Source organism: Acipenser ruthenus, chromosome 40, assembly GCF_902713425.1.
Source record: "Acipenser ruthenus chromosome 40, fAciRut3.2 maternal haplotype, whole genome shotgun sequence".
NCBI lineage: Eukaryota > Metazoa > Chordata > Actinopteri > Acipenseriformes > Acipenseridae > Acipenser > Acipenser ruthenus.
This window is the reverse complement of record NC_081228.1, coordinates 227,501-252,500: the sequence shown is the minus strand read 5'-3', so window position 1 is coordinate 252,500 and position 25,000 is coordinate 227,501. Positions and strand designations below refer to the sequence as shown.

Below are 25,000 nucleotides of genomic sequence, written 5' to 3'. Positions count from 1 at the left end.
CGCCTCGTGGGACTCGTTTTGTTCGTGCTATTAATATGAATTGATAATGTCGTCCTATTGCAGGAATTACAGTTTCATGCTGAAAACTTCACTTCCACCGGTATGGTTTGATTACAGTTTGCATATTATTACTCTGAGATTTCGGCCGTGTTTTCAAAGTCTCTAATGCTTAAAACAGATAGTTCTTTACGTGTGTTTTAATCTCTTTAAAAACAGTTAATTAAAATATACGTGTGGTCTCCATAACCATATATGGTGTGTCCCTGACGTCTCCGACCCTCAGTTACTATGGTGATCAAATTAAACATTAATTATTGCAAGTTTATTCTTTACCTCTTAAACAGCGCTGCTAAGGAAGTGAACTAGGTTAAACGGATTGTGTAAATCATTAAATGCGCAAGCATTTGTTCAGTTTAACAGCGATTTAAGAACAACACAGGTGTGTCTGTACTAAGCACGAAACGGTCGAGTCAGAATGGGCATCTATAGAATGCGTTTGTCGAGCCCGATTCTTAGCGCTACCCTTAATCCTTATCACACATCCCGGGTTACATTTACACACGGCGGCGGAATGGAGACGTAAGCACCGTCGCTGAGGGGGGACAGTAAAGCAGCAGGTGGAATAAAATGCGGCATTTTTCTTTAGGATGTACAAACATTACACAGCCTAGCGCTCCCAAAGCAACCTTTCTCTTAGGCAAGGACACACTTTCACTATCGGTACAAAACTGCATTACAAAGTTAGACAAGCGACAACAAAAACCAAGAAAGTTAAAAAAAAAAAACATTTCAAACATATACAAGAGTACCGTAACGTCTCAATGTTATAATAATGCACTTACAGATCAGGACGCCAGGACCAGTTATTCCCCATTGTGAAGCATGCCTGTGTCCTGTTAGTTCGGAGTTTCCTTGGACTAATAACAAAGCCTTCACTGTCAGTGTTTCCTTGTTCCGAGTAGACTAAACTGAGGAGTGTCTGAAAAAAAAAAAATACTAAGCAGGTGGGCCGGCTCAGTTTAGCGCTACGGTGCCACTTGGAGGGTAAAGCCTTAAAAAAAAGAAAAAACCGCAACGGACTGAATTAGAAAGCTGTCGTCATACAGGTGGACTGGTAGCAATGCGTATGTCTTCAGTCTGATTCATAAAGCCATTTTAATTGTTGGTACAGTGACGTTAGATAAAGTACTTGTAAACTTTATTATTATTATTTTTTAAAGCATTTACTGTAGTCTGTGATTTACTTCTGTTTTGAAGGATAAAAAAACAACAACACGCAACGTCACCTGACACCTGAACGCAGATCCTAGTCTTTAGTACAGGAAGACAGCAGCCGTGGCGGTACGACCTGGTGTCATTGACTCCTGTAGAACACAATGTGAACGAGTCTGACTGGTTTAAAAAAACAGAAAGCTGGGCTGATAAAGAGCGCGAAGCACACTGAGCACGCAGTCAGGCATGTCTGTTACAGGCTTGTCAGACACATGATTCAAGCTGCATCCGTTTGGAATTCGTTGTTGAAAGTCCGGTTTGTTTACATCACCCGCAGTTGGGTGTTGCAAAGCTCCTCTAGTCCCTTTCATGGCATCAGCGAGCCACACATAAATAAACATGCTCCTGAGGTTACTTGCAGCAGTAGCAGGTTATTAATGGAGATAAACCACAGGGATGTAAAGATGAGGGCACATGTACTTTTATTATCACAATCGCAGATTTCTTGGAAGCGGAATCTGGTTTAATAAAAATCATCGTATTTATTACAGTCTTGGAAGCACCTGCCAACCGAACCTCTGCTATCAGCCTTCTGTCAAACTGTCTAGCAGGAGGGAGGGGCTGCGTGTCTGTATGGCTGAACGCACTGGGATCCCATTTGCATAGCTAATGAATCAGATGAAAGCGTGGGCTCCCAGTTTCCTTTACTCTTCCTTTTCCAGTGCATCACTGTGTTGTTAGTTTCGTTGTCCTGCCAGCTCTTGGGTGAATTGGTTTAACTGGATCATTTGGGCTGCTGACCCAAAGCGAAAGGATAGAAGCCAGCCCTGTTATCGCTGGTTTCATTTCACCCCATCAGCAATATCTGCTGCACAGCAAAGTCGCTTGTTTTTATATCTCTGTCATGGAAACAGATTGTGACTGTGCTGCTGTGACACCATGGTTTAGCCCTCCATAAAAACCTGTCTTAAGCTTTCTGGCCCTATTCAGCATGAAATACAAGCCTAGAAATAGATTCAGTACGTAGCTTCAGTATTTCCTTTTTATTGTCCACATTTTCTAATGTTTGAGGTAAGAGTCAGCTAGTGATCCGTCCCTTTGGATAACTGGGCTTCAGCAGAGCCAGGATGAAATGAAAGAAGTCTGGAATAAGAGTTTTGCAGGCCCAGGTTATTTTGGTACCTTTCAGGCAGAGCCCCGTTCTTCCAGAGAGTTCGGAAGGGAAGGGTATTCGATGCATGCATGCTGTTTGCCAGCTCCTGCCACATGAATTGCAGGCAGAAAGCACGCTTGTCTGTCAAGGCAATGCATTCTGGTAAGTGTAGTCCTGCTGTGAAAGGTACCCCAGGCCTGTAGAATGTACCAGGATGCACTGCGGTGAACTGTCCCACACTGCACTGTGTACATGGAGTCATATGGTAACGCTAAACATGTTCTATATTTCATTATTTTTCTAAATTCCCAAATTTCCAATCCTTCTAACTTAAACCATCCATCAAGGCTTGTGTTTCTCCAGCAGTAAGGAAATCTGTTATTGTGAAGAAACAAAACTGGAAGTGGATGAACCCGGGGTGTCCAATCCCAGTCCTGGGGAGGGGAAATCCACTCCAGCTTTAACAGGTAACATGAGATCGTGAACCACTTCAGGGTCTGGATGGTTGAGTTGCATCAATGAAACCATTTAGAAAAGGGTTGGAACAAAGACCCGGACTGGAAAAGCCAGCTTTGGCCATCGCTGGTTTACATACAGCCTTTCAGTTATACAGCTGAGCCATTGTCATGAAATTTGTTAGCAGCATTGTTCAGCACACAGTAAGACATTGACAATAGCAGATTCTGGCAGCCTGTCTGTCCATACATTCAAGAAGATGAGAAACGGGTATCTCTGGGGCACAGTTTTATTTATTTTTTTGCTCACATTTTTTTGAGGGTTTTTAGAAAATATATCAAAGGGTTTACTAAAATGTACTTGTAAATAACATAATGGGGAAAAAAATAATACTCCAGACAGTAAAAATAAAACCCATCACACAGGGATGCTGTGCAGAGACTCTGCACATGTAACTGCTGTTTCAAGTTAATAACCCATCACACAGGGATGCTGTGCAGAGACTCTGCACATGCAACTGCTGTTTCAAGTTAATAACCCATCACACAGGGATGCTGTGCAGAGACTCTGCACATGCAACTGCTGTTTCAAGTTAATAACCCATCACACAGGGATGCTGTGCAGAGACTCTGCACATGCAAGTGTTTTCTCTTTTTTTCACTCATGCCTTCCTTTCCTCCGGCTCCACGTGGATCTCGATGGCGTGGACGGTGGCTCTGGGCTCCGGGCCCTTGCGAGGCGCTTGCACGCTGAGGATCCCGTCGTGGGTGAGCGTCACCTGCACTAGCAGCGGGTCCACGCCCATGGGCAGGATGTACGTGCGAGTGAACTCGCGGCTCACGAAGCCGTGCTTGTCCACTTGCTGAGCGTGTCTGCCGCTCACCTCCAGCAGGTTGTCCACGGTGCGCACCGACAGCTCGTCCGGGGTGAAGTGGCACACGTCCAGCAGCACTTGGAACCTGTCGTCCCTGATGTCCACCTCCGAGAAGCCGCGCTCCAGCTGCTTATTGATCCGGGGTCGGATGTAGTAGCCGTGGTACAGGGTAGGAGCCAAAATATCCTGTGGAGTCAGACCTGAAAAGCATGAGAGAAGCACTGGCTTAGTTTAAGCTTCGTTATTAGCACCCATGCGCAGTGAGGCCAGACCAAGCTGTGGAAGTGATGCAACCAGCGTCCGAACGCAAGCCACCGCGCTCCATGGAGAGGTGTTTATAATTGTCACTGCTTCCAGTTTTCACAACCTAAGAAGTTACCAAGGCTCTGCACCCAGGCTGGGAATGAGAATTAATCCAGCACACAATGTTAACAGCGTGCTAGATAGAAACATTGGTTAACAAGGGAACTGTCTGAACAAAACATATTGAAGACGTAACGTTCCCCTCGTAAAAGCCCACCGTAGTAAAGAGTAGTAAAGCCCAGTGAAAGCATGGTAAAGAGCATTGCAAAGACGTTACAAAGCAGGGTAAGCTGTGGTATCTGTCAACTAGAACTATGTGAGCAAGCATGGGAAAACTGCTAAATGATTTGATTTCCATGTGAGATTTCTTTTCTGCTGCTGTCGTTTCAGTTGTGTGAGCACTAAACGGGTTTGTGAGTTTGCAGCTTTGTTTGTGCTTACCTTCTCCGAAGTTCTGATCATAGATACGGCTGGGTGAAGCCAGCTCGTACTCCACACTCATGGGGTACGCGTGGGGGACGGTGCGGGCTTCCATATCTCAGCTCAGGAGGAAGAGGATGGGGTGCAGCACTGAAAGAGCTTCAGGACTTGAGAAGACACAGCCACTGACTGCACAGTGAACTCCAAAGAGAGCTCTGTGAGCGAGCGGGTCAGTCTGTGTGTGTGTGTGTGGGGGGGAGACTGCACGACTAAAATAGCCTGAGACAGACGCTTCAGTAAAGAGGAGCAGCTTATAAACACTGATTATTTTTCCGACACAGATAGGAAAGGCATGTCTGCGTGGTTCACAGACATTCCAGCAATGTCCAGCAGTGGTTTAGGCAGATCCAGTCCCTTCAGCCTATCTTCATACCTGGGATCAGAGCAGATCCAGTCCCTTCACAAAACCTTAACAAAACTGACAAGTGTTGGCTTTGCTTTTGAATGCCTGATTGCTTAACGTGGAATTAATGAAATACTTTTTATAAAACTTGTGTGCACTTCTATTCACTGTGTTGGTCTTAAATTTCATTTCGGGGTCAAGAATTTTACTGGCTGCAAAGCCTGTCCGTCAATAAGGGGAAGCGGCTGGTTGGTTTATGACAAGAAAATTCCTGTGAAGTACTGACAGGCCGTTGTACAGACAGCGTTCATAAACCCGCAGAATACCCCTGAGTTAAAGAATGACCTTACCAAGGGTCACCACACATGGAGAAGCATTTATCCACAGGGAGGTAAATGTGTCCTGTCTCTTTATTAATCCCAGCGGGGAGGGGTATCCACCACCCACAGGGGATACGAAATCAATCCGACCCCTCCACAGTGTCTGTCACTCCCCTTGCTTTCTCTTCAGCTGCTGAAATCCAGATCTGGAACTGAAAACATACCATTAACGATTCTCGTGACAGAAAGGATCTCAGCTGAGCTCTGGCGTCTGTGAAATAAGCACGGTCTGAATCATAGACTTCATTAGGATGCAATCAGATCCTTCTAGTAAATCAAGGTCAGCTGACAGCTCACATAATCAGCGTCGTGTCCCTCTCTGTTTATAGGAATGATCTGCACTGCACAAGTAGGGTGGACATTCCACATGGCAGTTCAGTACTAATGACCTGTCAATCAATGAGAACAGGATGGTACAAGCAGTATCCAGCCTGCCTCTGACTGTCTTCTTAATATAGGAGGAGAAGAAACAATCCTGGGGACTTTTTAAAAGGTAGTAATGCCCTCAGAGACCTCATTAGAGCTCTCTGAATCATGTGTAACATCCAGGACACCAGGGTGCAGCTCTACCTGCAACATTCCCCCCAGTGAAAGCGAGAAATAACAATCTTGTGCTGTTTCTTACACCCACTAGAGTGTTCCAGGGGCGCAGGGTAATGTTATGTGCTGTATTAGATATGATTCAAAGTTTCAGGATGTGAGGACTAACACAGAAAATAATATACAAAGTGTAGACCACAAGAACACATCAGTAAAGACACCTAACTTTATCTTTGTCCCAAACAGGGAAAAAAAATAGTTAGTCCTTCCAGAACCCTCAGCCTAACCCTCACCCTTCCAGAACCCTCACCATTCCAGAACCCTCAGCCTAACCCTCACCCTTCCAGAACCCTCAGCCTAACCCTCACCCTTCCAGAACCCTCAGCCTAACCCTCACCCTTCCAGAACCCTCAGCCTCACCCTTCCAGAACCCTCACCCTTCCAGAACCCTCACCCTGGTTTGCTGGAATGGTTCTTATAACTGCCTGCCTGGGCTTAACCAAAGAGGCTCCAGATACGCACGCTGGATTCAGTTCGATGCCACTCTTGTTTTTCACCTGGCTTTACTCTCTGTTGTGTTCGCTCCATCGCTAGCTGGCACGACTGCCTCGCTAAAAACAACTCTGATGGGTTTTGATTAGTTCCATGGCCCCGAGCCCCAACCCAAACCAGGGCTGCCTGCTCAGTGAAACACAGAGTCATCCCACTGGCATCCCGAGCGCTGCCAAGTCTATGGGACAGCGTCCAAAAAACAGTGTGCTGACAAACCCAGACTGGGAGAAGAAAAACTTTCCAGTGATGTGAGCATTGTTCAAATCCCTCAGAATAATACAGCCCCGCGCTGAATGAAATCAGACCACTGATTTAAATACCCAGTGAGAGGGAGGGGGAGAGAGCGCCTTACTTCAGCGTTCCAGAACGTTCAAGCGGAGGGGTGGGCGGGGCTGGGGTGGCAGCGCTGGGTATTTAAGAGGGTAGCGCTGTGAAGAGACCGTGTACACACAGCAGACTGGACAGCAGCAGCAGCAGCAGCAGCTCACTTTTGAAAGGCTGAAGATGGACATTGCTATACAGAGCCCCTGGATCCGACGCCCCCACTTTCCTTCCTTCTTCCCCTGCCGGATCTTCGACCAGAATTTCGGGGAGCACCTCTCAGAGGGCGAGCTGTTCCCCTCCTTCCCTTCCATGTTCTGGCCCAGATCTTCCTTCTTTCGGATGCCCAGCTGGGTGGATTCAGGACTCTCTGAGGTAAGAAGAGCACTTCACTGGGCTCTGTTTCAATAAACAGACCCTAATCCTGCCAGGTGTATTGTGCACAGTGAACCATGTGTGTCCACGTACAGGGACAGATCCATTCGAATAGGTTGATAAATACAACAGCTGGGCTGCTCTCTCGTTGTTCTCTGTGGAGGTCTGCTGCCGTTCTGTTAGAACAGAACTTTTTATCTTTTATCTTTACTGGAATAAAACAAAGTTTTATAGAAGAAATCTACAGTGTATCTTATCCTTCTATTGTTGCATATAATTCCCAATGTATTTCACAATGCAGTTCAAAACAAACAGCATGCAGTATTGTGATTCATCCAGTATATATATATATATATATATATATATATATATATATATATATATATATATATATATATATATATACATATATATATATATATATATATATATATATATATATATATATATATATATATATATATATACATATATATATATATATATATATACACACACACACACACACAAGAGGTTTAAATGCTTAAAGAATCCTTCATTTCAGGAGAGGAGTTCTGCCCCCTGCATGTTGTTTGCTGTTATTATTTCTGTTTTGGTCACTGTTTACAGTCTCAGCTTTCACTCCAAGGACACTTTGTAAACGATGGAAAGAATTTCCTCAGTGGAATGCAAACCACCCCCTCCCAGTGTCACAACAATGGAGTAGAGTGTGGGGTTCCAGCAGGGGATAGAGTCTCAAAACAGTGACACAGCAATGGAGTAGAGTGTGGGGTTCCAGCAGGGGATAGAGTCTCAAAACAGTGACACAGCAATGGAGTAGAGTGTGGGGTTCCAGCAGGGGATAGAGTCTCAAAACAGTGTCACAACCATGGAGTAGAGTGTGGGGTTCCAGCAGGGGATAGAGTCTCAAAACAGTGACACAACAATGGAGTAGAGTGTGGGGTTCCAGCAGGGGATAGAGTCTCAAAACAGTGACACAACAATGGAGTAGAGTGTGGGGTTCCAGCAGGGGATAGAGTCTCAAAACAGTGTCACAACAATGGAGTAGAGTGTGGGGTTCCAGCACTTACTCCCCAGCCCCCAGTGGGTTATGACTGGTTTGGTCACTTGATGGGGTGTGTGATTGCTCTGTGAAGATATCATGCTTCTGCTTGTAGATGAAGCTGGACAAGGACAGGTTCATGGTCAACCTGGATGTGAAGCACTTCTCTCCTGAGGAGCTGGGAGTCAAGGTGAACGGAGACTTCCTCGAGATCCGCGGGAAACACGAGGACCGGCAGGTAAACACACACGCCTTCCTCTCGCTTTCTCATCACTGAAAGGCTATGAAGCCAGCCGCATAGCTCCAGATACAATACAGGTTTCTGCAGGTAGAGCTCAGGTAATAAAAACAGGTGCTGTGACTTTTCAGAAGCACTATGAAGATATGAATGAAGAGCGACAGATGGCCATGCGCGGCGTTACCGCAGTGCTTTCTGTATCTTTGTCACTGTCTGCGGCTGTAATGGTAATACGACTCAGGTCGCCTCCCCTATCATCTTTGTACAGTTCCCCTATCATCTTTGTACAGTTCCCCCCGGACGCATTGTGCTAGACTGCCCCTTTCTTTCAGAAAGCCTGTTGCCCTGTTTCAGTAACGGGACGGCACAGAGTGAAGATAAACGTGGGGTGTCATGCACTCAGGAGCTCGCTGGCTGGAATCCCAGCCGCACTGAGTTAAGGTCTTGGCTGAGGACCTGCAGGGGTCACCAGGGGTCATTGTTCTTTACACTCCCGCTGGCTGGGTTGCCTCACCGTGCCTCAGGGACCCGTATTAAAACCTTTACGACAGGGAAGAGGGTTTGCACATTCTCAAGAAGCACGCTCGCCTCACAGCCCTCAAGCCTGACAGCAAAGGTGGGGGGCTCTTTGAAACCCTGCCGTCCAGCTGAGTGGGGGTCTGGCTTGCTCTGGGAGGGACTGATCACTGCAGGGAGCCACACCTGCCTCTCCCTTTGCCCTCTGTAGGAAGCCGCGAGGGGCGATTCCGTTGACAAGCCAGTGACAGGGACAGAAGGGCTCCGTTCTGCCATAGTCCCCAGAAACCTGGTGTAGTATTTGTTTTTTTATGTAATCTGTATACAGTCCTTTACTAACTGAAATATTCACACAGGCAAGGTGCAGGGCTAGCTAGTTTCAAACACCAGTGCCTTCCTCCAAAGGAACCGAATTGTCACCTGAAAACTCGTAACCTGTGAAACCCGAATTCCTTCATTCGGTTGCCTTTGTTAGTATAACGTATAGACACTGTATATAAACCCCACAGTCACCTATAGGGAAGCTATGAGAGCAAACAGCACAGTGAAAGTGTTCCAGAACATTCTCCTCAATACATTAGCAATACAACTCCAGATCTGTTACTAGAACTGCATGTGTGCCACGAGTGTGCGTGTGCGTGTGCGTGTGCGTGGGCATGTTTATTTGCATGGCATTCCTAATCATTGAGGTAACGAATGGTAGTGTCAGCAGTTGGCAATGGTTAAAAGGGGGTCATTGTTGGTAGTGCTAATAAGAGGTAAGAAATGGACTTTCAATCCTTTAGCACTGCTGTAAAGGAGAACTGAGACTGCTTGTGCTAAAGCCTGTGTGTGTGTGTGTGTGTGTGTGTGTGTGTCTGTGTCTCAGTGTGTCTCAGTGTGTGTGTGTGTGTGTGTGTGTATCTGTGTGTGTGTGTTGCGCCCCTCTCCTGTACTCACTCCACACCTCCCTCTCTCTCTCTCTCTCCCTCTCTCTCTCTCTCTCTCTCTCTCTCTCTCTCTCTCTCTCTCCCTCTCTCGTTACAGGATGAGCACGGCTTCGTCTCCCGAGAGTTCCACAGGAAGTACAAGATCCCAGCGGGGGTGGACTCTGCTGCCATCACTTCCTCCCTGTCCTCAGACGGAGTGCTGACAATCAGCGCACCTCGCAAGCTGGCCGACGTCCCCGAGCGTGCCATCCCCATCACCATCACCCGTGAAGACAAGCAGAACAAGTAGACCCCCCTCCTCCCCTCCCTCACCCTGCCCCTCTCCACCCTGATCCCTGAGCACACCATCCCCATCACCATCACCCGTGAAGACAAGCAGAACAAGTAGACCCCCCTCCTCCTCCCCTCCCTCACCCTGCCCCTCTCCACCCTGAGACCAGGCCGCGATCACCTGAATGAATCTTACCCCACTGCAGGTCACTCCAGCTCAATGCACCCAGGGGGTTGCTTCACCCCTTGCATCGATGACGTCAGTTCATTTAAAATTGACGTCATCTGTTTTGGGTCATTTCCTAAACTGCTTTCTCCAGAAGTGCTTCGTGTCTCATCAGCCAGCAATGGAGGGAGCAGCTCCCCAGATGTTGGTGCTGTTGAGCTGGAGTGGCCCGTGCAGAGCAGCAGACAGGCTGTACAGTACAGAGGACAGGCTGGGAACGCTTCTCTTCAAATCATTACGAAATGTCTGACTTCTTTATTTCTGGTTGGGTCATTCTATCCGGGAGGGGGGGGTGGGGGAGGTGTTTCTCCTTTCTGAAAAATGTAAAACAAGCTAATGATTTGGAGTGAAGAGCTGTGAGCACCTATTCATCAGAGTTGATCTCAAAAGCCATGAACCCCTGGCTACACAAACCCAACAGCTGGACGTCTGAATTCACAGAATGGTGGCACACAGAATCTGTATTCTGCAGGAAACGGAAGCGATCTTTTGAGCACCTCCGTGTGGTATCTTGCAGCAAGCTCTGCCTTTCTGATAGCGATCCTTGTCCATCAAGGAGGTAGAACATGCTTGTGACAGCCAGCTGGCTGGAGCGATTGAGAAGTGGTGGTTAAACATCTCAGAGCGGTGTGTGTGTGTGTGTGTGTGTGTGTGTGTGTGTGTGTGTGTGTGTGTGTGCACTCCTGTTCTATAATGAAGCTGCCTGCAGGGTCTGTCATTTTAATGATCTAACCCCCTTTATATCCTTACACAAAACCTGGTGGAAAACGAGCTGGCAGGTTAACAGGTGACAGGATCTGGATGCGCCAGTCCTTTGGTTTTGCATGAAGCTTCAGCGAGGTCTCGACCTGATGCACGGCTGTGTCTTCAGTGGTTCTAAACAGAGCGCTGGAGAGAGATGACGGATCCTAGGAGCGCAGGCTGAGCTGGCATTGCTCGGGTCTGGGTACACTCCTCGGGGGGGGGGGGGGTGCTTGAAAGCCATCCTGGTCTCAGTTTTTGCTTCCACTGTTTTTATTTTTGTGTTGTTGCTGCATAACCATACATTCCTGACAAGCCATAGTGGCCAGCACTGTTATGCAATATTAACACGGTAGTTTCTTCAATGTGTAATAAAGCTCTTCATAGACACATGACAGGTGTTGTGTGATTATTTCTACAGCGTGTCGTTTGGACTACGACACAGATAGGATGTGCATTGCATCCTTGTTAAGGGGTTCTGATTTACTGTTAATATGTTAATGAATCCTGTTCAGTTTTGAATTAAAAAAAAAAAAAAAAACACAAGGCTTTCCTGCACATGCATCTCGACGGAGAGAGATCCTACTGCCTTTTATTAAGCTCAAACAAAAAGGGTTACATTTGAATACAATGTATTAAAAAAAGGAAAGAGCTTTTACAAAAGAGATCCGTCTCACTGTTTAAAGAAGTGTCCTTGTTTTACCTGAGCTGCATGCCATGAGTTAAGAGACACGCCCACACAGCTCATTAAACTGCACACTTCCGCCTCGGTGGTGCTCGATAGATGCAAGCACGCAGGCGTCCCAGAGCAGGGTCAGGTTGGGGGTGCTCCCGGCGCTCTCTCCTGCTCCCTCGCTGTGTTTGGACCCCCTGGATCAGTGTAGTTCAGCCGGTAGCAGGAGTAGTTTGGGAGGTGAGGTGTCTGCAGCTCCGGCTGGTGCCCAGGGAAGGAGCGTGCTTCTTTGTTAAACTCTGAACAGTAAAAGCACAGCCGGCTGATAAAAGCACGCAGTGTTTCACAAGAGCAGGAGAAATGTTTGGCACGCCCCGTCTATTGGGGGTCTAATCTGATTGGTTTGTAATGCCTCTCCGGTTTTACCGGACACTGCTTTGCATGCTCAGATATTCTGCGCACGTCCCGTTACTTATGTTTGCTTTTAACTAACTGTGCGTGTCTCATCCTTCACTCAACTATAACTACACATGCAAAACTTCAACACACAATCGAAATGAAGCGAGCCCGCTGCTCCGTGGACAGCAGCGACCCCGCAGAGGTGAAGCCGCGTGTTTCTTGTAAACGCGGCCGGGGTCTGGATCGCTTCACATGGTGGAGAAGCGGGCATGCGAGTGCCAGCACTCTCTCAACCTCATTCAGTGCGAAATCAAACGAAAGCAAAACGCTACCTCTCCTCTCCGCCGCTTTCCCTCCCGTGTCATACGATGCAGAATATGTTGTGCCAAAATAGTGCGAGTGCTGCAAATCGACACAGAAAAAAAAGAGGTTACTGATTTGGGAATTCAAAAACTCTATGAAAATAAGGAGGGAAATATGGCTTCAGAAGGGGCAAGATTTTTAAAATCCATTATACAAACTTCAAAGAACATGTCATTTAACTATGGAAGACACTGAAAAATACTTCTAGTCCAAACGGCTCTGCAGTATGAAGGGCTTATTAAACGGGACTGGTGCCTGCATGCAGATATAAATAAATCACCTTCAGATCTTAAACGTCAAAGGAAGGCGGGGGCAGATGGTCTGCTAGTGCCCAGGCAGGCTTGGCTAACACGGCTCTCATGGGAAGCCGTGCTCTGTCTGATGGCCGGCGCCCCAGTCCTGTACCTGTGAAGGCAGGGGTTTGCGCTGCGCCAGGCTGCGGGGATCGCGGCGCTCCTCGCTCCAGTTACCGATGAGGGTACGCGTGGAGTAGGCGTCCTCTTTCTTGGTGCAGCGCCAGCCGTACTGCTGGAACTTGACGCTGTCGTCCGAGTCGTGCAACACCTCCGCGTGCCCCGTCGCCCTCATCGCGGAGCAGAACCGCGGCTCTGTGCCCGGCCTCGGCAGAGACATCCTGAGCGTCGGGGAGAGAGCGCACCTTCTTCAGCGCATGATAGGGAGCACGCTGCTCTCAAGACAACTGCTTTCCATATGGCAAAATTATATATTATATATATATATATATATATATACTAAAAAAATAAATAAAGCAGGATAATTTGGATAACGTGCAGTAAATTGCGTTACATTCCCAGTTTTAGATTCTGAAATGACTAAAGAAAAGCTAAAGGTTTTCATAAACCGCTGCTGGCGGTGCTCTGAATCGTTTCTCGGGTCATTCAGTCAAGCGCTTCAATTCGTTATAATGTTTCAAACCAGTGAAGCGCGGACATTCTCAGCAATCAAGCCGATATCTTGTCTCAGTTCTGCCGATAGTAGCGACTTGTTACAATCACGGAAACAAAGCAAATACATTGTGTCAAGTTTACAGCGCTGTTAACTCGGTTATAGCTGCACCGGATACACGCACGCACGCACGCACGCACAAGCATCAACCAGAGAAAGCCAGGACAGACACGCACACGCACACGCACACGCACACAGCACAAGCAACAACCAGAGAAAGCCAGGACAGACACGCACACACACACGCACACGCACACAGCACACGCACACGCACACGCACACACACACGCACACAGCACAAGCAACAACCAGAGAAAGCCAAGACAGACACGCACACGCACACGCACACAGCACAAGCAACAACCAGAGAAAGCCAGGACAGACACGCACACGCACACAGCACACGCACACGCACACGCACACGCACACAGATACAGAAGTGACGCGCCTGTGGTTATGCGGCTCTCCATACACTGTACATAATTATTTTCACTTGTAATAATTGCATGATAATAAATAGCCGGCGTGCTCGTGTAAATCCATGTTAATAATGATTTCGAGTACAGTTGTGTGTTGTGTTGCTTTCACTGCAGAACAGCCTCGGGCTGACGTCACGACGCGGTGAGATTTACGGAGTCAGCTCCACACAGCTCCGCTGAATTTAAAACACGCTTTACTTATATACTGTGTAAAACTACCGCGTTTAAACTACAATTCAAATACAACACGAAGGTATTATAGAAAAATAGAAACAGTACTTGCCTGCTTACAGTAGAAGTTAATATTTAACACAGGTAAAGCGGTTAATAATGCATCAGCGGCGACAAGTTTCAGTGTTGCGGTCCGTTGCCTTGGATACTAGTTTCTCCCGCTGACGCTGCGTGTCACGTGTGTGTGTGCGTGCGCGTAGGCACGCCGCTTTGCACGGTGTTAACTGCGTAGGGAAGCGCATACTCTGTGCATGCTGAGATTTCTACACGTATTATAATAACGTCGAACCTGAAATATCACTTTGCAGGTCTGGGTTAACAGCCGCAGTGCCACCTGATGCATTTCCTGTCTGTGTTACTGCGATCGCACCCCGTGACCTACAGCACAGGAAGTGACGTGTATGTGAAAAACCATTCTATTACATTTTTAAAAAGCGAGGCACAGTTGAAAGTATGTAATAGAGTTGAAAGCATTGGTTATGAAACGCTTGACTGTAGTGCTGTTTGCTGTTCCCTTCACCAGCTTCCTGTGAGGAACTCTCAGGAGACACAGCGACTGGATGCGGAGGGTGGAACTCCATTCCAATCGCTGTGTCTCCTGGCAGCCTCCAATAGGATTCTCCTAGGATTCCAACAAAGAGGGAATCATGCAGGCAAAGCATGGGACACGCTGAAACAGTTCCTCACCTCACACCGTTCACATAAAAACGCCAGTGTTTTGTTTTAGATGCATTTATGAATGGTTTTATTGATGGACATCCAGCAATGAGCAGTTGTTATTTCCTGCACTCCACTAAGAGATGTGACTGGCTGCAGTGACTGGACAGTCTGGAAGCTCAGTCGATGGCTTCCGCTGCTCTGCAGGCTTTAGTTGCAATAAAAGTCCCAGGGCTGGAAGAAACAAAACAGTATTTCTGTTGAACAGAGGCGCTTCCCAGCACACAAATACAACATCGTCACTCACTGAAATAACGGTGTGTGTGTGTGTGTTTATTCTGCAGGGATTTCAGAGGGATGGGATGCAGGAAGGCTGCACTCACCTCTGTCATCACCTCGACGTCCCCTGGCTGCAGGAGCTGCGTCTCCTCCACCACGCTGCTCGGGAAGAACCCCAGCCGGGCCTCCTGCTCGCTGTAATAACCGCTCTGGACCTGCAGGGAGAAGCGGGGAAACAGTGACACCTTGTGGACACAGAGTCACACTGCAGGCATGCCGAAATGGAAACACAAGAACCATTTTTTCAACAGTTCTGTTCAGGTTGTGTTTCTAAGGCTCAGTGTACTCCAATGCGATGTCAGAGTATGTAGATATTTAAAATCCAACACTGTTAACGGGTGCATCCTGGTACTTTACTGTGGGTCACATGGTCTGCAACACGACCCCCGGGGGTAGCGTGAACACGTGTAACTGAAAAAATATAAACAAAGACGCATCTTCAGTGCAAGAAATGGGGAGCAGAGATAATACTGCTACTGCTAATAAGAGGTAATATAAGAAACTATTAGCACCCGTTTAAGTATTGCTGGCAGGGTTAGCCTGCCCCCTTGTGGCTGCAATGCCTCAGTGAAGCTCAGCACTCACACTGCCAGCCCAGAAGAGGCGCCCCCGGCCCTTGAGCTTTGAGAAGACGTAGATGACTTGGCCCTTGCGTATGGGGATGAAGCGACAGTCCGAGGGGTAGAAATCCTCAAGCGCCACAGCCATCGAGATGGGGTCTGCAACAAGAGACACACTCCATGAGGGGGGCGGCTCCCAGCATCACCGATAACGAGCAAGAGACGCGTTATTCTGAGTGCGTCCGACTGCAACTACACACATACCGTGCTATCTTATTATTATTATTATTATTATTATTATTATTATTATTATTATTATTATTATTATTATTATTATTATTATTAAATACGCTGCTGCTAAACTCACAGTCAAGAAACAGCGACACAGACTTCTCGAAACACAGTATTCACGTGATGAGAAAGAATAGCGGTTTCACATGCACGTGTCTTCAAGATAATACTGCACTACACACAGATTCAACGCACTGTGAAGGTATTCAGTGACTCCTACGTGTTCTTTAGGGTTGTATTATTTGGTATGCCGCATGCAGAACACTATCTTAAACATGAGCTCCAGGCTTCTTATGACATCACCATACAAAGTGTGGCAGTGGCAGCGTTTCTAAACACGCGATTTATACACGCGTGATGGCTGAACCCCCTCTCCACGCTGGGAATAAAGCTGGTTTGGAAGAAAACACAGATGTTGTCCCTACCCTTGCTGCGGGGCGAGTATAGTTTTGTAAACTCCCTCCAAACTCTCCCTCTCTCTCTATATATAATATATATCTACAGTACTTATAATATATATTTACTATATATCTACTACTACGACTACTACTACTACTACTACTACTACTAATAATAATAATAATAATAATAATAATAATAATAATAATAATAATAATAATAACTACTCACGGCTGCATTCTCCATCTGCGCAGAGTTTTTTCTCAGACAGTTTTGGCATCTGTCTCCATGCCTCTGTGTACTGAAGAGAGACAGCGAGTATGAGCACCAGAGCTAGACGAAGGGACACTGCCATTTCTGATCCTGTCTCCTCTCTCTCTCTCTCTCTCTCTCTCTCTCTCTCTCTCTCTCTGTCTCAGGACCCAGCCCCCTCCCCTCCCCTCCCCTCCCCTCCCCTCACCTCCAGTACAAACCTCGCTTCCTGTCCCCTCCCAGACGCGTTCTGGAGCATCACTTAAAGCACACAGAGCAAACTCCTCACGCAGCAGGGTCTCCTGGGTGAAAGTGAAAAGAAGGCATGCAAACCCAGAACTTCCTTTAACCCAGCTCCAGAGGTTTTATAAGAACACATGACAAGCCCATGCCGGATACTGTGTCACACCTTTTCAGAGCTTCACATTTGAACACAGCTCTATTATTATTATTATTATTATTATTATTTTTATTATTATTATTGTTATTATTATTATTATTATTATTATTATTTCTCACTCTCCTCCCCAGTCTTTCTCGGGCACGTCTAGCGGTCAAGCCAGACAGCAGCAGTTGAGAAAGCGCTGGATCTTTCCATGGCCTGGCTTAATGATTCCTTTCACAAGCGATGCCAGGAGAGTCCGGGCTGCAGACAGGAAGCAGCTCAGAGAGGCCAGCGGAACAAGGCTTCCCTGTTCTCAGGGCGACTTGTTGACAAATTCCTGAACCGCTGCGGTTCCACTTTATATTCTGGGGAGCCGATTCAGCCCCGCATGGGGGAGGGAGTTTGAGACTTAGAGAGGCGCTTAACACGTCCTGTTCTCTCTGTCCCCGTTACCTGGGTACGATTCCGAGGCTTCGTGATGCGATTCCTCGTGGGTTTGTGTTTGCTGATCTAGCCTGTGCTCCACCTATCTATGGCAGGGCACTGCAGTTCTAACCCTGAACTCAGATGAAAGCAGCGCCGCACACAGACTCGTCAAAGAATAAAAACACACCAATCTGCAATAAGAAGCAGGTAGGACATGTCCCGCAACGCGAGATTTTATCTGAAACATGTCAGTTATTATTATTATTTTCTTAGCTGACGCCCTTATCCAGGGCGACTTACAATTGTTACAAGATACCACATTATTTATACATACAATTACCCATTTATACAGTTGGGTTTTTACTGGAGCAATCTTAGGTAAAGTACCTTGCTCAAGGATACAACAGCAGTGTCCCCACCAGGGATTGAACCCACGACCCTCCGGTCAAGTGTCCAGAGCCCTAACCACTACTCCACACTGCTGCCCTACACAGCACAGCTTCTTTAGCAGTTTGCACACAGAGCCGCTGTGCTGAATATACAGTATCTGGTATGTGATGTGCGAACTATCTGCATGATAATATACAAGCTATATCACACACCCTGTGACATTGCAGAGACCCCCCTGTACCCCCACAGTCTGCAGCTGTCTTTACAATGACGTCAGACCCCGCGGCCGCCTCTTGCACGTCGCACATAGTCCCGCCCACACGCGAACCTGCACTCTGTATTGGATCGCTTCCATGCCAATCTTCTTTAACAGGTTCAAGTTGTGTTGCCGTCTTCTCGTCCGACTAGCAGTATGGAAGCAGTTTTTGTGGTTACTTTTTCATTTTAATTCACCCCCCCCCTTTTAGAAATCCATGTTTTATTTTTAACAAACCCACCTCCTATTTCTCACCCAAGCACGAGTACAACACGAAAACTAAACACAGTAGGAATACGTTCGCAGATTTGTTGTTGCCTTCAGTATTTTTTAACAGCGGTACACAAAGATGAAAATCAAAGCCATTAATTAAAGCCAGAGACGCTGTGAATGGAAAGCGGTCCGGACATTGCTTTTACTAAGCTTTGAATCAGAACCAGTCTATTAGAAAGCGACCTTCTTCATAAACTCCTGCAGCCGTCCGACTTGGACTCTGGTCGTCTATATATTTGCTTTTCAAGGTTGTACACGACAGGTAGGTAGCGAGTAAACACACCGCCGCGTAACAACGTGCTGCTGTACATTTTGAATAGGGACGCTGCAGTCTGTTCTTCTCGTTTAGACGGACCCCGATCCCAAACAACTAATCCATTAAAATCAATAATAAAAAATATCACGAGGTCGAGTCACCGAGTATCAATTGAAGCGGAACTGACTGCGTTAATGAGTTTGCATTACAGTGTCTTCCAGGTTTCAAAAGGGTCGCTATGAACAGCGCATAAATGAACGTGAAATGGATGTCGGTAAGTAGCAATGCAACTGAGATCGTATTATTATTATTATTATTATTATTATTATTTATTATGCTGTTGTAATGTCCAGCTGGTAGTTACGCTGTTTTTCAAATTGTCACGCCGTTTAAACAAAACAGAATTATTTGAAAGTCCCGTTACGTACAATTCTAAAGTCACGTTGTAGACACAGGTAAAGTAATTCCTGTGAACCTGTTTTCAATGTATGGATGTATTACCAGCAGTATTCATTTAAATATATAGCGAATATTCAATTCATAATATAAGGTTTTAAACGGGGTGCTTTACATGGTTCACAGTAATACGTGCGCATGACGTGTAAGATCTGTGCTGTTTTTGCGGTCGGGTAGTACCTGCGCTTACCCCACTGTCGCGCACTCAGACTCAGACGCAGCCGCGGCGCAGAAGCTCTGTCGGGTGCTGCTGGTGGGCGAGGGGAACTTCTCCTTCTCTGCCTCCGTGTGCGAGACAGCAGGCAGCTGCACCGAGATCACTGCCACCTGCTTCCAGCCGGAGGAGGCGGCCAGGCAGCAGGGCGAGGCTGGGAGGAACATCCAGCGCCTGCTGGAGAGAGGTAAGCACTGCATCTCCTGGTCTGGAGTCTGGAGTCTGCCCCCCCCACACACACACACACACACACCGGCCCTGACGCAAGCTTACAGCTCCTGCACGTGGTTCTGCTGGTCTCCAGTGTACCCGCTGTCTGTTTCTCCCAGGGGCCGAAGTGTATTTCCAGGTGGACTGCACCCAGTTGAAGGAGTGTGTGGCCCTGTCAGGGAGACAGTTTGACCGCGTCGTCTTCAACTTCCCTCACTGCGGGAGGAAGGCAGGTGTGAGGAAGAACCGCACCCTGCTCACCAAGTTCTTCCTCAGGTGAGCAGAGCACAGCGCGGGGCTGGAGGTCCAAACGGCGCTAGAATCCAAGCCAGGTGTTCTTCTCTCTCTTTTTCTTTCTTTCTTTCTCTCTTGTTCAGTCCTCATTTTCTCTCGTTTCTCACCTCTCTAGTTGTGCAGGGGTTCTCAGTGAAGATGGAGAAGTTCACATCGCTCTTTGTAATGGACAGGGAGGCACGCCCGCTGACCAGCCAATGAGAGAGTGGCACAACAGCTGGCAGGTGGTTGCCATGGCAGCGGAGGCGGGGTTCATTCTCAGTGAAATCTGCCCTTTTGACTGCGCTAAATACCACAGCTACAGAAGCACAGGTTATAGGTAAGCTGTCTTGAAAGAAGGGTTAAAAGAATCTCAATCCACAGTGTTGTAGTTCAGTGAGCTCTCGCGTGTCTGGCTCTGAGATCACAGTGTTGTATTTCAGTGAGCTCTCACATGTCTGGCTCTGAGATCACAGTGTTGTAGTTCAGTGAGCTCTCACATGTCTGGCTCTGAGATCACAGTGTTGTAGTTCAGTGAGCTCTCACATGTCTGGCTCTGAGATCACAGTGTTGTAGTTCAGTGAGCTCTCACATGTCTGGCTCTGAGATCACAGTGTTGTAGTTCAGTGAGCTCTCACATGTCTGGCTCTGAGATCACAGTGTTGTAGTTCAGTGAGCTCTCACATGTCTGGCTCTGAGATCACAGTGTTGTAGTTCAGTGAGCTCTCACATGTCTGGCTCTGAGATCACAGTGTTGTAGTTCAGTGATCTCTCACATGTCTGGCTCTGAGATCACAGTGTTGTATTTCAGTGAGCTCTCACATGTCTGGCTCTGAGATCACAGTGTTGTAGTTCAGTGAGCTCTCACATGTCTGGCTCTGAGATCACAGTGTTGTAGTTCAGTGAGCTCTCACATGTCTGGCTCTGAGATCACAGTGTTGTAGTTCAGTGATCTCTCACATGTCTGGCTCTGAGATCACAGTGTTGTAGTTCAGTGAGCTCTCACATGTCTGGCTCTGAGATCACAGTGTTGTAGTTCAGTGATCTCTCACATGTCTGGCTCTGAGATCACAGTGTTGTAGTTCAGTGAGCTCTCACATGTCTGGCTCTGAGATCACAGTGTTGTAGTTCAGTGAGCTCTCACATGTCTGGCTCTGAGATCACAGTGTTGTATTTCAGTGATCTCTCACATGTCTGGCTCTGAGATCACAGTGTTGTATTTCAGGAGTCAAGACAAGACGTTCCACGTGGAAGGAGCTCTGAATCACATCTTCACTCGGAGTCTGCCTTTCACTTCAGTGCAGGCTGTTGCTGTGCAGGAAACACTGGGCAAGCATAGAGTCTGTTTCCAGATCCCTGAAGAACTGAGTGAATACATGAACAGGTAAGGAGGATAAAAGTGCCGATTGATTCAGATTTATTAAACTCGTATTTTTTTCAGCTTTATAACAGTCCTGCTGGGAGACAGCCAGGCACAGTGAGATACTCCCCATCACATGTCCAGGTTGCACACCCCAAGAACAAACTTGGCATCGTTGGCTCAAGTGCTCTCGATTTACCCCCAAAACAAACAGTGTCTTAACAACAGCATGCTAACTAACTAGACAGAGTTCTGAGACTAGAAACCGGAAGAGCGCAGATAGGCTGAACGGCCTCCTGTTCGTAACACTGCTAAAAAAAAAACAACATGCAGAACATTTCAAAGCTTGCAGTATCAGGCTCCCAACCGCCCGTGCCCTCTTTCAGCGTTGTGAATGGTATTGCCGGCTGTGCTGGTGTGTGCACAGTGACAGGGAGGGGATGCAGGGCTCGACTGATTTGCTTTGTCTTTTTTTCTTACCTTCAGGGGTTTTCTTGGCAGACGTTCCCACCACCCTGTGAATCTAATAAACGAGCGGCTTCTGAAAGAGTTGAGCTCCCTGGTGCCTGTCCAGCGAATAGAAAGAGAGCTCCCCTTATTGTTTCACAGCAGCAAGGGGCTCCCTGATTGGCTGTGCGACCTGTCTAACATCTACTGGATCAGACCTTCAGAGGTGGGACTAAGAGGGAGTGAAGAGGCCAGTGCTGAGGAGCTCAACTCCAGTGTGCAGCCAGAGACACAGCCTGTGACTTCAGGAGAGGCTGTGTCCAATAGCACAGGCACAGAGGAGGGTGTGAAGAAGGGCTACGGTCTCCGGTCCTCCCTCATGGTACACGCCCACGAGGTTTTACAACAGAAGGGATTCCGAGTGGAAACGTTTTACACAATAAGCGGCCCGGTCTTCAGAAAGATCCCGGTTTCCAGAGACAACCTCCCCGCTTTCCACGAGACCCTCCTGATTTGCGGATTCGATCCCGAACGGAGGCCGGATTACATCCGAGTTCTCCAGCGATCCCTTGAAAAGGTCATTCCCCCAAGGCTGGACTCCTCCGAACGTCTGCTGACCTTCCAGAAGCTCTCGGACGCACCCGTCCTCCACGGAATCTCAGTGAAGCAGAAGGGAGAGCGGCAGGTTGGATGGATAGCAGTGATTCCTCCGGGACGCTTTCACCCAGGTCTCCACGTGTGCGCCGTCACCCTAAACCTGGACCTGTTGGCCATGCTGGTCTTCGGGGTGCAGGACTGGAGGATGCTGTGGAGCTCTGACCCTCGTTTCCTTGACCAGTTTTGCCAGACAGAGTTGAGACCCTTGCAGAGTTTCTCTCTCCATCCTCCCTTGTACCAGCACGATGTTAGCTTCTGGGTGGATCCGCTGAGCTTCGATGAGCTGGGCTTCCACAGCCTGGTCCGGCAGGCGACTGCAGGGGCAGTGATTGATGTGCGCCTGGTGGACAGTTTCCAGTACCCTCACATGCCCCAGGCTAGTCGCTGCTACAGACTCAGCTACCAGGCCTGTGACAGAGCTCTGTCTTCTAGGAAAGCACAGGAGCTGCAGCTGAGACTCAGAGAGCAGATTCAGCAGCGCTTGCAAGTGACTCTCAGATAGCTGCCACTGCCAGCCCACACCCAGTCCCTTTCTTAACAAGCTAACAGAATCATTGCACAAATCTGGAGCTGCAAGCGTGTGTGATGCGAGACGGACATTGTGAATGCATTTTGCACAGCAATGTGCTGTAAAACTTGACCTGTGTTTTGACTGTATTCTGCACAGTTGTGTTTTGAAGCGCAAAATGTTGGCTGTATGTTGCACTGCACGTAAAATCCAGTATTGTTTTTATTTTGATGTGATTTTTAATATTGTTCTTAAATAAATGGATACCAGTGTGTTTTTTTTTTCCTTATTATGAGTCCTTGTACATTGTATATCAGTGTCAGACACAGTATTGATTCAGCGCACTGCTGGGGTCTGGTAAGCAGTATTATTATAAAATGTGGTTTGCTGTATTTAATTTGCTTTACCATACCTCTCTGGGCTTCAGCATGTTTCCCCCGTGCTTTAGTACAAAAACAGGTAAGTGAGCATAAAGCCAGCAGCCCTACAAACATGTCATATCTACTAAAGCTGACACGTAGGTGAAAACCATCAAGGCCTCACGTAGAGGTGGCTACTTGAATACAGTGACAGAAGTGGCATGCAGAATCAAAACGTAGACCTTATTGACGCTGATATGGCGGCTGTTTCTAATTCTGTGACCAGCCCTGTAGTTTGCTATCTTGCTCATCCCTGAACGGTAGGTATCTCTGCAGTAATATAAGCAGTATGAAGTGATAACAAAATAGCTTTCGCATTTAGACATTCAAACACTGCCGCGCGTTGTATTCCAGTCCGGGTATGCCCTTACTAAATCTGTCCGGCAGTAGTCGTGGTTTCATAGTTTCCTATCGGGCTTTTCCGCCTGTGAAGCCAGAGGCGTGCCAGTAGTAGAGATGGCGTCGAGGGGGGTTCGGCACAGAAAGGGCAGCAAGCAGGATGTAAACACGGTGCACCCCAATATTAACAGCGAGCCCACATCCACGGAGGAGACTCGGAATGAGTGAGTGTCAAAATACACGGTGTCAGTGCAGCTGTACGAGGCTTCACTCCCAGAGAGGAGCGGGGCGTTGCAGCAGAACCGAATAACATGAAATGACACGTTTTTAAAATTAAGATTTACATTTAAGAGACTTTAAAATAAATAATAAACCAACTACAAAACAAAAAAATAATAATCTGTGAAGCATTGGAATCGTTTTCGTTGTGGTTCTTCATTCAAATGACGTGCAGACTCTATGGATATACCGGTAGTAAACACGTCATCACAAGTTGCCTTTATCTTTTAAAAAAAATAAGCGTGATATGTATTACATTTTTACTATCGTACTCTCGTGTGTGTTGAGCATTGTGGTATGCATTTCTCAATTAAATCGTGATCTGCAGTTAAATGGCGTGGATACACCCAGTATAAACAGAACAGCCTAGTCCGGTAGGGTTATACAGTACACGCAAGCTTCAAACATGACAGCTCCGCGCCCGTGCTGGGTGCAAGGATGGTGTCCACATTCTGCAGAGGGCTGTGCGGAATTAAACCCACATGTTTGAACCTGCTAAATGGAGATGTGTTATATTCGCTGTGGCTGACCTCCTCCCCTCAGCGACAGTGGAGTGCAGATTCTAATCATATTTCATTGCTTAACCCCGTGTCTGTTTCCCACCTCCCTTCCCTCCTCCCCTCAGTTGGTACCCAGTGCGTTACTCTGCTCCTTTTATCTGGCCTCTCTCCTATTGCAGAGCTCTCTCTTCCAGTAAAGCAGGGCAGGTGTGGGCCCCTGAGGGCTCCACAGCCTTCAAGTGTCTGATCTCCGCCCGCTTCTGTGCAGCCCTGCTCAGCAACATCTCCGACTGCGATGAGACCTTCAACTTCTGGGAGCCTGTGAGTCCCGCACGTGTTGGTTTGTGTGTTATGAAAACCTGTTTGGAATACCGGCGCGGTTTGAAAAGCCATTGTGGATTATACAGTTATCCAGAGTCATGTAGACTGACAGTTCAGCCGCTGTGCTGTCCCTGCAGTTTGATTGCTGTGTAGATTCAGGGACTCACAGTTCAGCCGCTGTGCTGTCTCTGCAGTTTGATTGCTGTGTAGATTCAATGACTCACAGTTCAGCCGCTGTGCTGTCTCTGCAGTTTGATTGCTGTGTAGATTCAGGGACTCACAGTTCAGCCGCTGTGCTGTCTCTGCAGTTTGATTGCTGTGTAGATTCAGGGACTCACAGTTCAGCCGCTGTGCTGTCTCTGCAGTTTGATTGCTGTGTAGATTCAGGGACTCACAGTTCAGCCGCTGTGCTGTCCCTGCAGTTTGATTGCTGTGTAGATTCAGGGACTCACAGTTCAGCCGCTGTGCTGT

The 25,000-nt window shown here is 47.5% G+C and overlaps 7 protein-coding genes across 16 annotated transcripts in view; 3 read left to right on the top strand and 4 right to left on the bottom strand.

Moving 5' to 3' along the window:
* The window catches only part of LOC117966517 (uncharacterized), a 6,149-nt gene extending 4,687 nt beyond the window's left edge, over positions 1-1,462 (bottom strand). For both annotated transcript variants that reach the window (XM_059010314.1, XM_059010315.1), the window contains exon 1: positions 843-1,462. In XM_059010314.1, coding sequence (XP_058866297.1) covers positions 843-874 — 32 coding nt within the window. In that variant the 5' untranslated portion in view covers positions 875-1,462. The remainder of the gene's footprint in view (positions 1-842) is intronic.
* Positions 1,463-3,096: 1,634 nt separating this feature from the next.
* Positions 3,097-4,865, bottom strand: LOC117397054 (heat shock protein beta-2-like). The gene is made up of 2 exons (XM_033995559.3): positions 4,440-4,865; positions 3,097-3,895 (listed from the first exon to the last, which is right to left on the bottom strand). Exons 1-2 carry the CDS (start codon positions 4,531-4,533, stop codon positions 3,483-3,485), a joined length of 507 nt encoding a protein of 168 aa, XP_033851450.3. The 5' UTR covers positions 4,534-4,865; the 3' UTR covers positions 3,097-3,482.
* A 1,860-nt stretch (positions 4,866-6,725) lies between these two features.
* LOC117397053 (alpha-crystallin B chain-like) lies at positions 6,726-11,344 on the top strand. Of its 2 annotated transcripts, XM_059010320.1 has the most exons (4): positions 6,726-6,989; positions 8,147-8,269; positions 8,997-9,077; positions 9,812-11,344. In XM_059010320.1, exons 1-4 carry the CDS (start codon positions 6,798-6,800, stop codon positions 10,001-10,003), a joined length of 588 nt encoding a protein of 195 aa, XP_058866303.1. In that variant the 5' UTR covers positions 6,726-6,797; the 3' UTR covers positions 10,004-11,344. The 2 variants fall into 2 exon arrangements, with proteins under 2 accessions (XP_058866303.1, XP_033851449.3); XM_033995558.3 differs by lacking the exon at positions 8,997-9,077.
* Positions 11,345-11,500: 156 nt separating this feature from the next.
* Positions 11,501-14,860, bottom strand: LOC117397144 (cilia- and flagella-associated protein 68-like). Of its 2 annotated transcripts, none has more exons than XM_059010321.1 (4): positions 14,750-14,860; positions 12,792-13,020; positions 12,356-12,425; positions 11,501-11,923 (listed from the first exon to the last, which is right to left on the bottom strand). In XM_059010321.1, the coding sequence occupies exons 2-4, from the start codon at positions 13,017-13,019 to the stop codon at positions 11,766-11,768; spliced, it is 456 nt and encodes a 151-aa protein (XP_058866304.1). In that variant the 5' UTR covers position 13,020; positions 14,750-14,860; the 3' UTR covers positions 11,501-11,765. The 2 variants fall into 2 exon arrangements, with proteins under 2 accessions (XP_058866304.1, XP_034768584.2); XM_034912693.2 differs by lacking the exon at positions 14,750-14,860 and adding an exon at positions 14,115-14,725.
* On the bottom strand, positions 14,789-19,325 carry LOC117397376 (melanoma-derived growth regulatory protein-like). 3 transcript variants are annotated; one of them, XM_059010323.1, is made up of 6 exons: positions 19,193-19,315; positions 16,769-16,862; positions 16,540-16,609; positions 15,644-15,777; positions 15,103-15,213; positions 14,789-14,953 (listed from the first exon to the last, which is right to left on the bottom strand). In XM_059010323.1, exons 2-6 carry the CDS (start codon positions 16,817-16,819, stop codon positions 14,930-14,932), a joined length of 390 nt encoding a protein of 129 aa, XP_058866306.1. In that variant the 5' UTR covers positions 16,820-16,862; positions 19,193-19,315; the 3' UTR covers positions 14,789-14,929. The 3 variants fall into 3 exon arrangements, with proteins under 3 accessions (XP_058866306.1, XP_058866307.1, XP_033852055.2); XM_059010324.1 differs by lacking the exon at positions 16,769-16,862 and having other exon boundaries at positions 14,791-14,953; positions 19,193-19,325; XM_033996164.3 differs by lacking the exons at positions 16,769-16,862; positions 19,193-19,315 and having other exon boundaries at positions 14,791-14,953; positions 16,540-16,708.
* On the top strand, positions 17,387-22,943 carry LOC117397312 (ferredoxin-fold anticodon-binding domain-containing protein 1-like). 4 transcript variants are annotated; one of them, XM_059010317.1, is made up of 7 exons: positions 17,387-17,578; positions 18,758-18,820; positions 19,212-19,403; positions 19,521-19,702; positions 19,836-20,039; positions 20,925-21,083; positions 21,546-22,943. In XM_059010317.1, exons 2-7 carry the CDS (start codon positions 18,800-18,802, stop codon positions 22,663-22,665), a joined length of 1,878 nt encoding a protein of 625 aa, XP_058866300.1. In that variant the 5' UTR covers positions 17,387-17,578; positions 18,758-18,799; the 3' UTR covers positions 22,666-22,943. The 4 variants fall into 4 exon arrangements, with proteins under 4 accessions (XP_058866300.1, XP_058866299.1, XP_058866302.1 ...); XM_059010316.1 differs by lacking the exon at positions 17,387-17,578 and adding an exon at positions 18,161-18,552; XM_059010319.1 differs by lacking the exon at positions 17,387-17,578 and adding an exon at positions 18,162-18,552 and having other exon boundaries at positions 19,546-19,702.
* Positions 22,944-23,480: 537 nt separating this feature from the next.
* The window catches only part of LOC117397360 (alpha-1,2-mannosyltransferase ALG9-like), a 15,823-nt gene continuing 14,303 nt past the window's right edge, over positions 23,481-25,000 (top strand). The window contains exons 1-2 of one of the 2 annotated variants that reach the window (XM_059010195.1): positions 23,481-23,653; positions 24,334-24,529. In XM_059010195.1, the coding sequence (XP_058866178.1) occupies positions 23,547-23,653; positions 24,334-24,529 (303 nt within the window). In that variant the 5' untranslated portion in view covers positions 23,481-23,546. The remainder of the gene's footprint in view (positions 23,654-24,333; positions 24,530-25,000) is intronic. The other variant, XM_059010196.1, reaches the window with a different exon arrangement.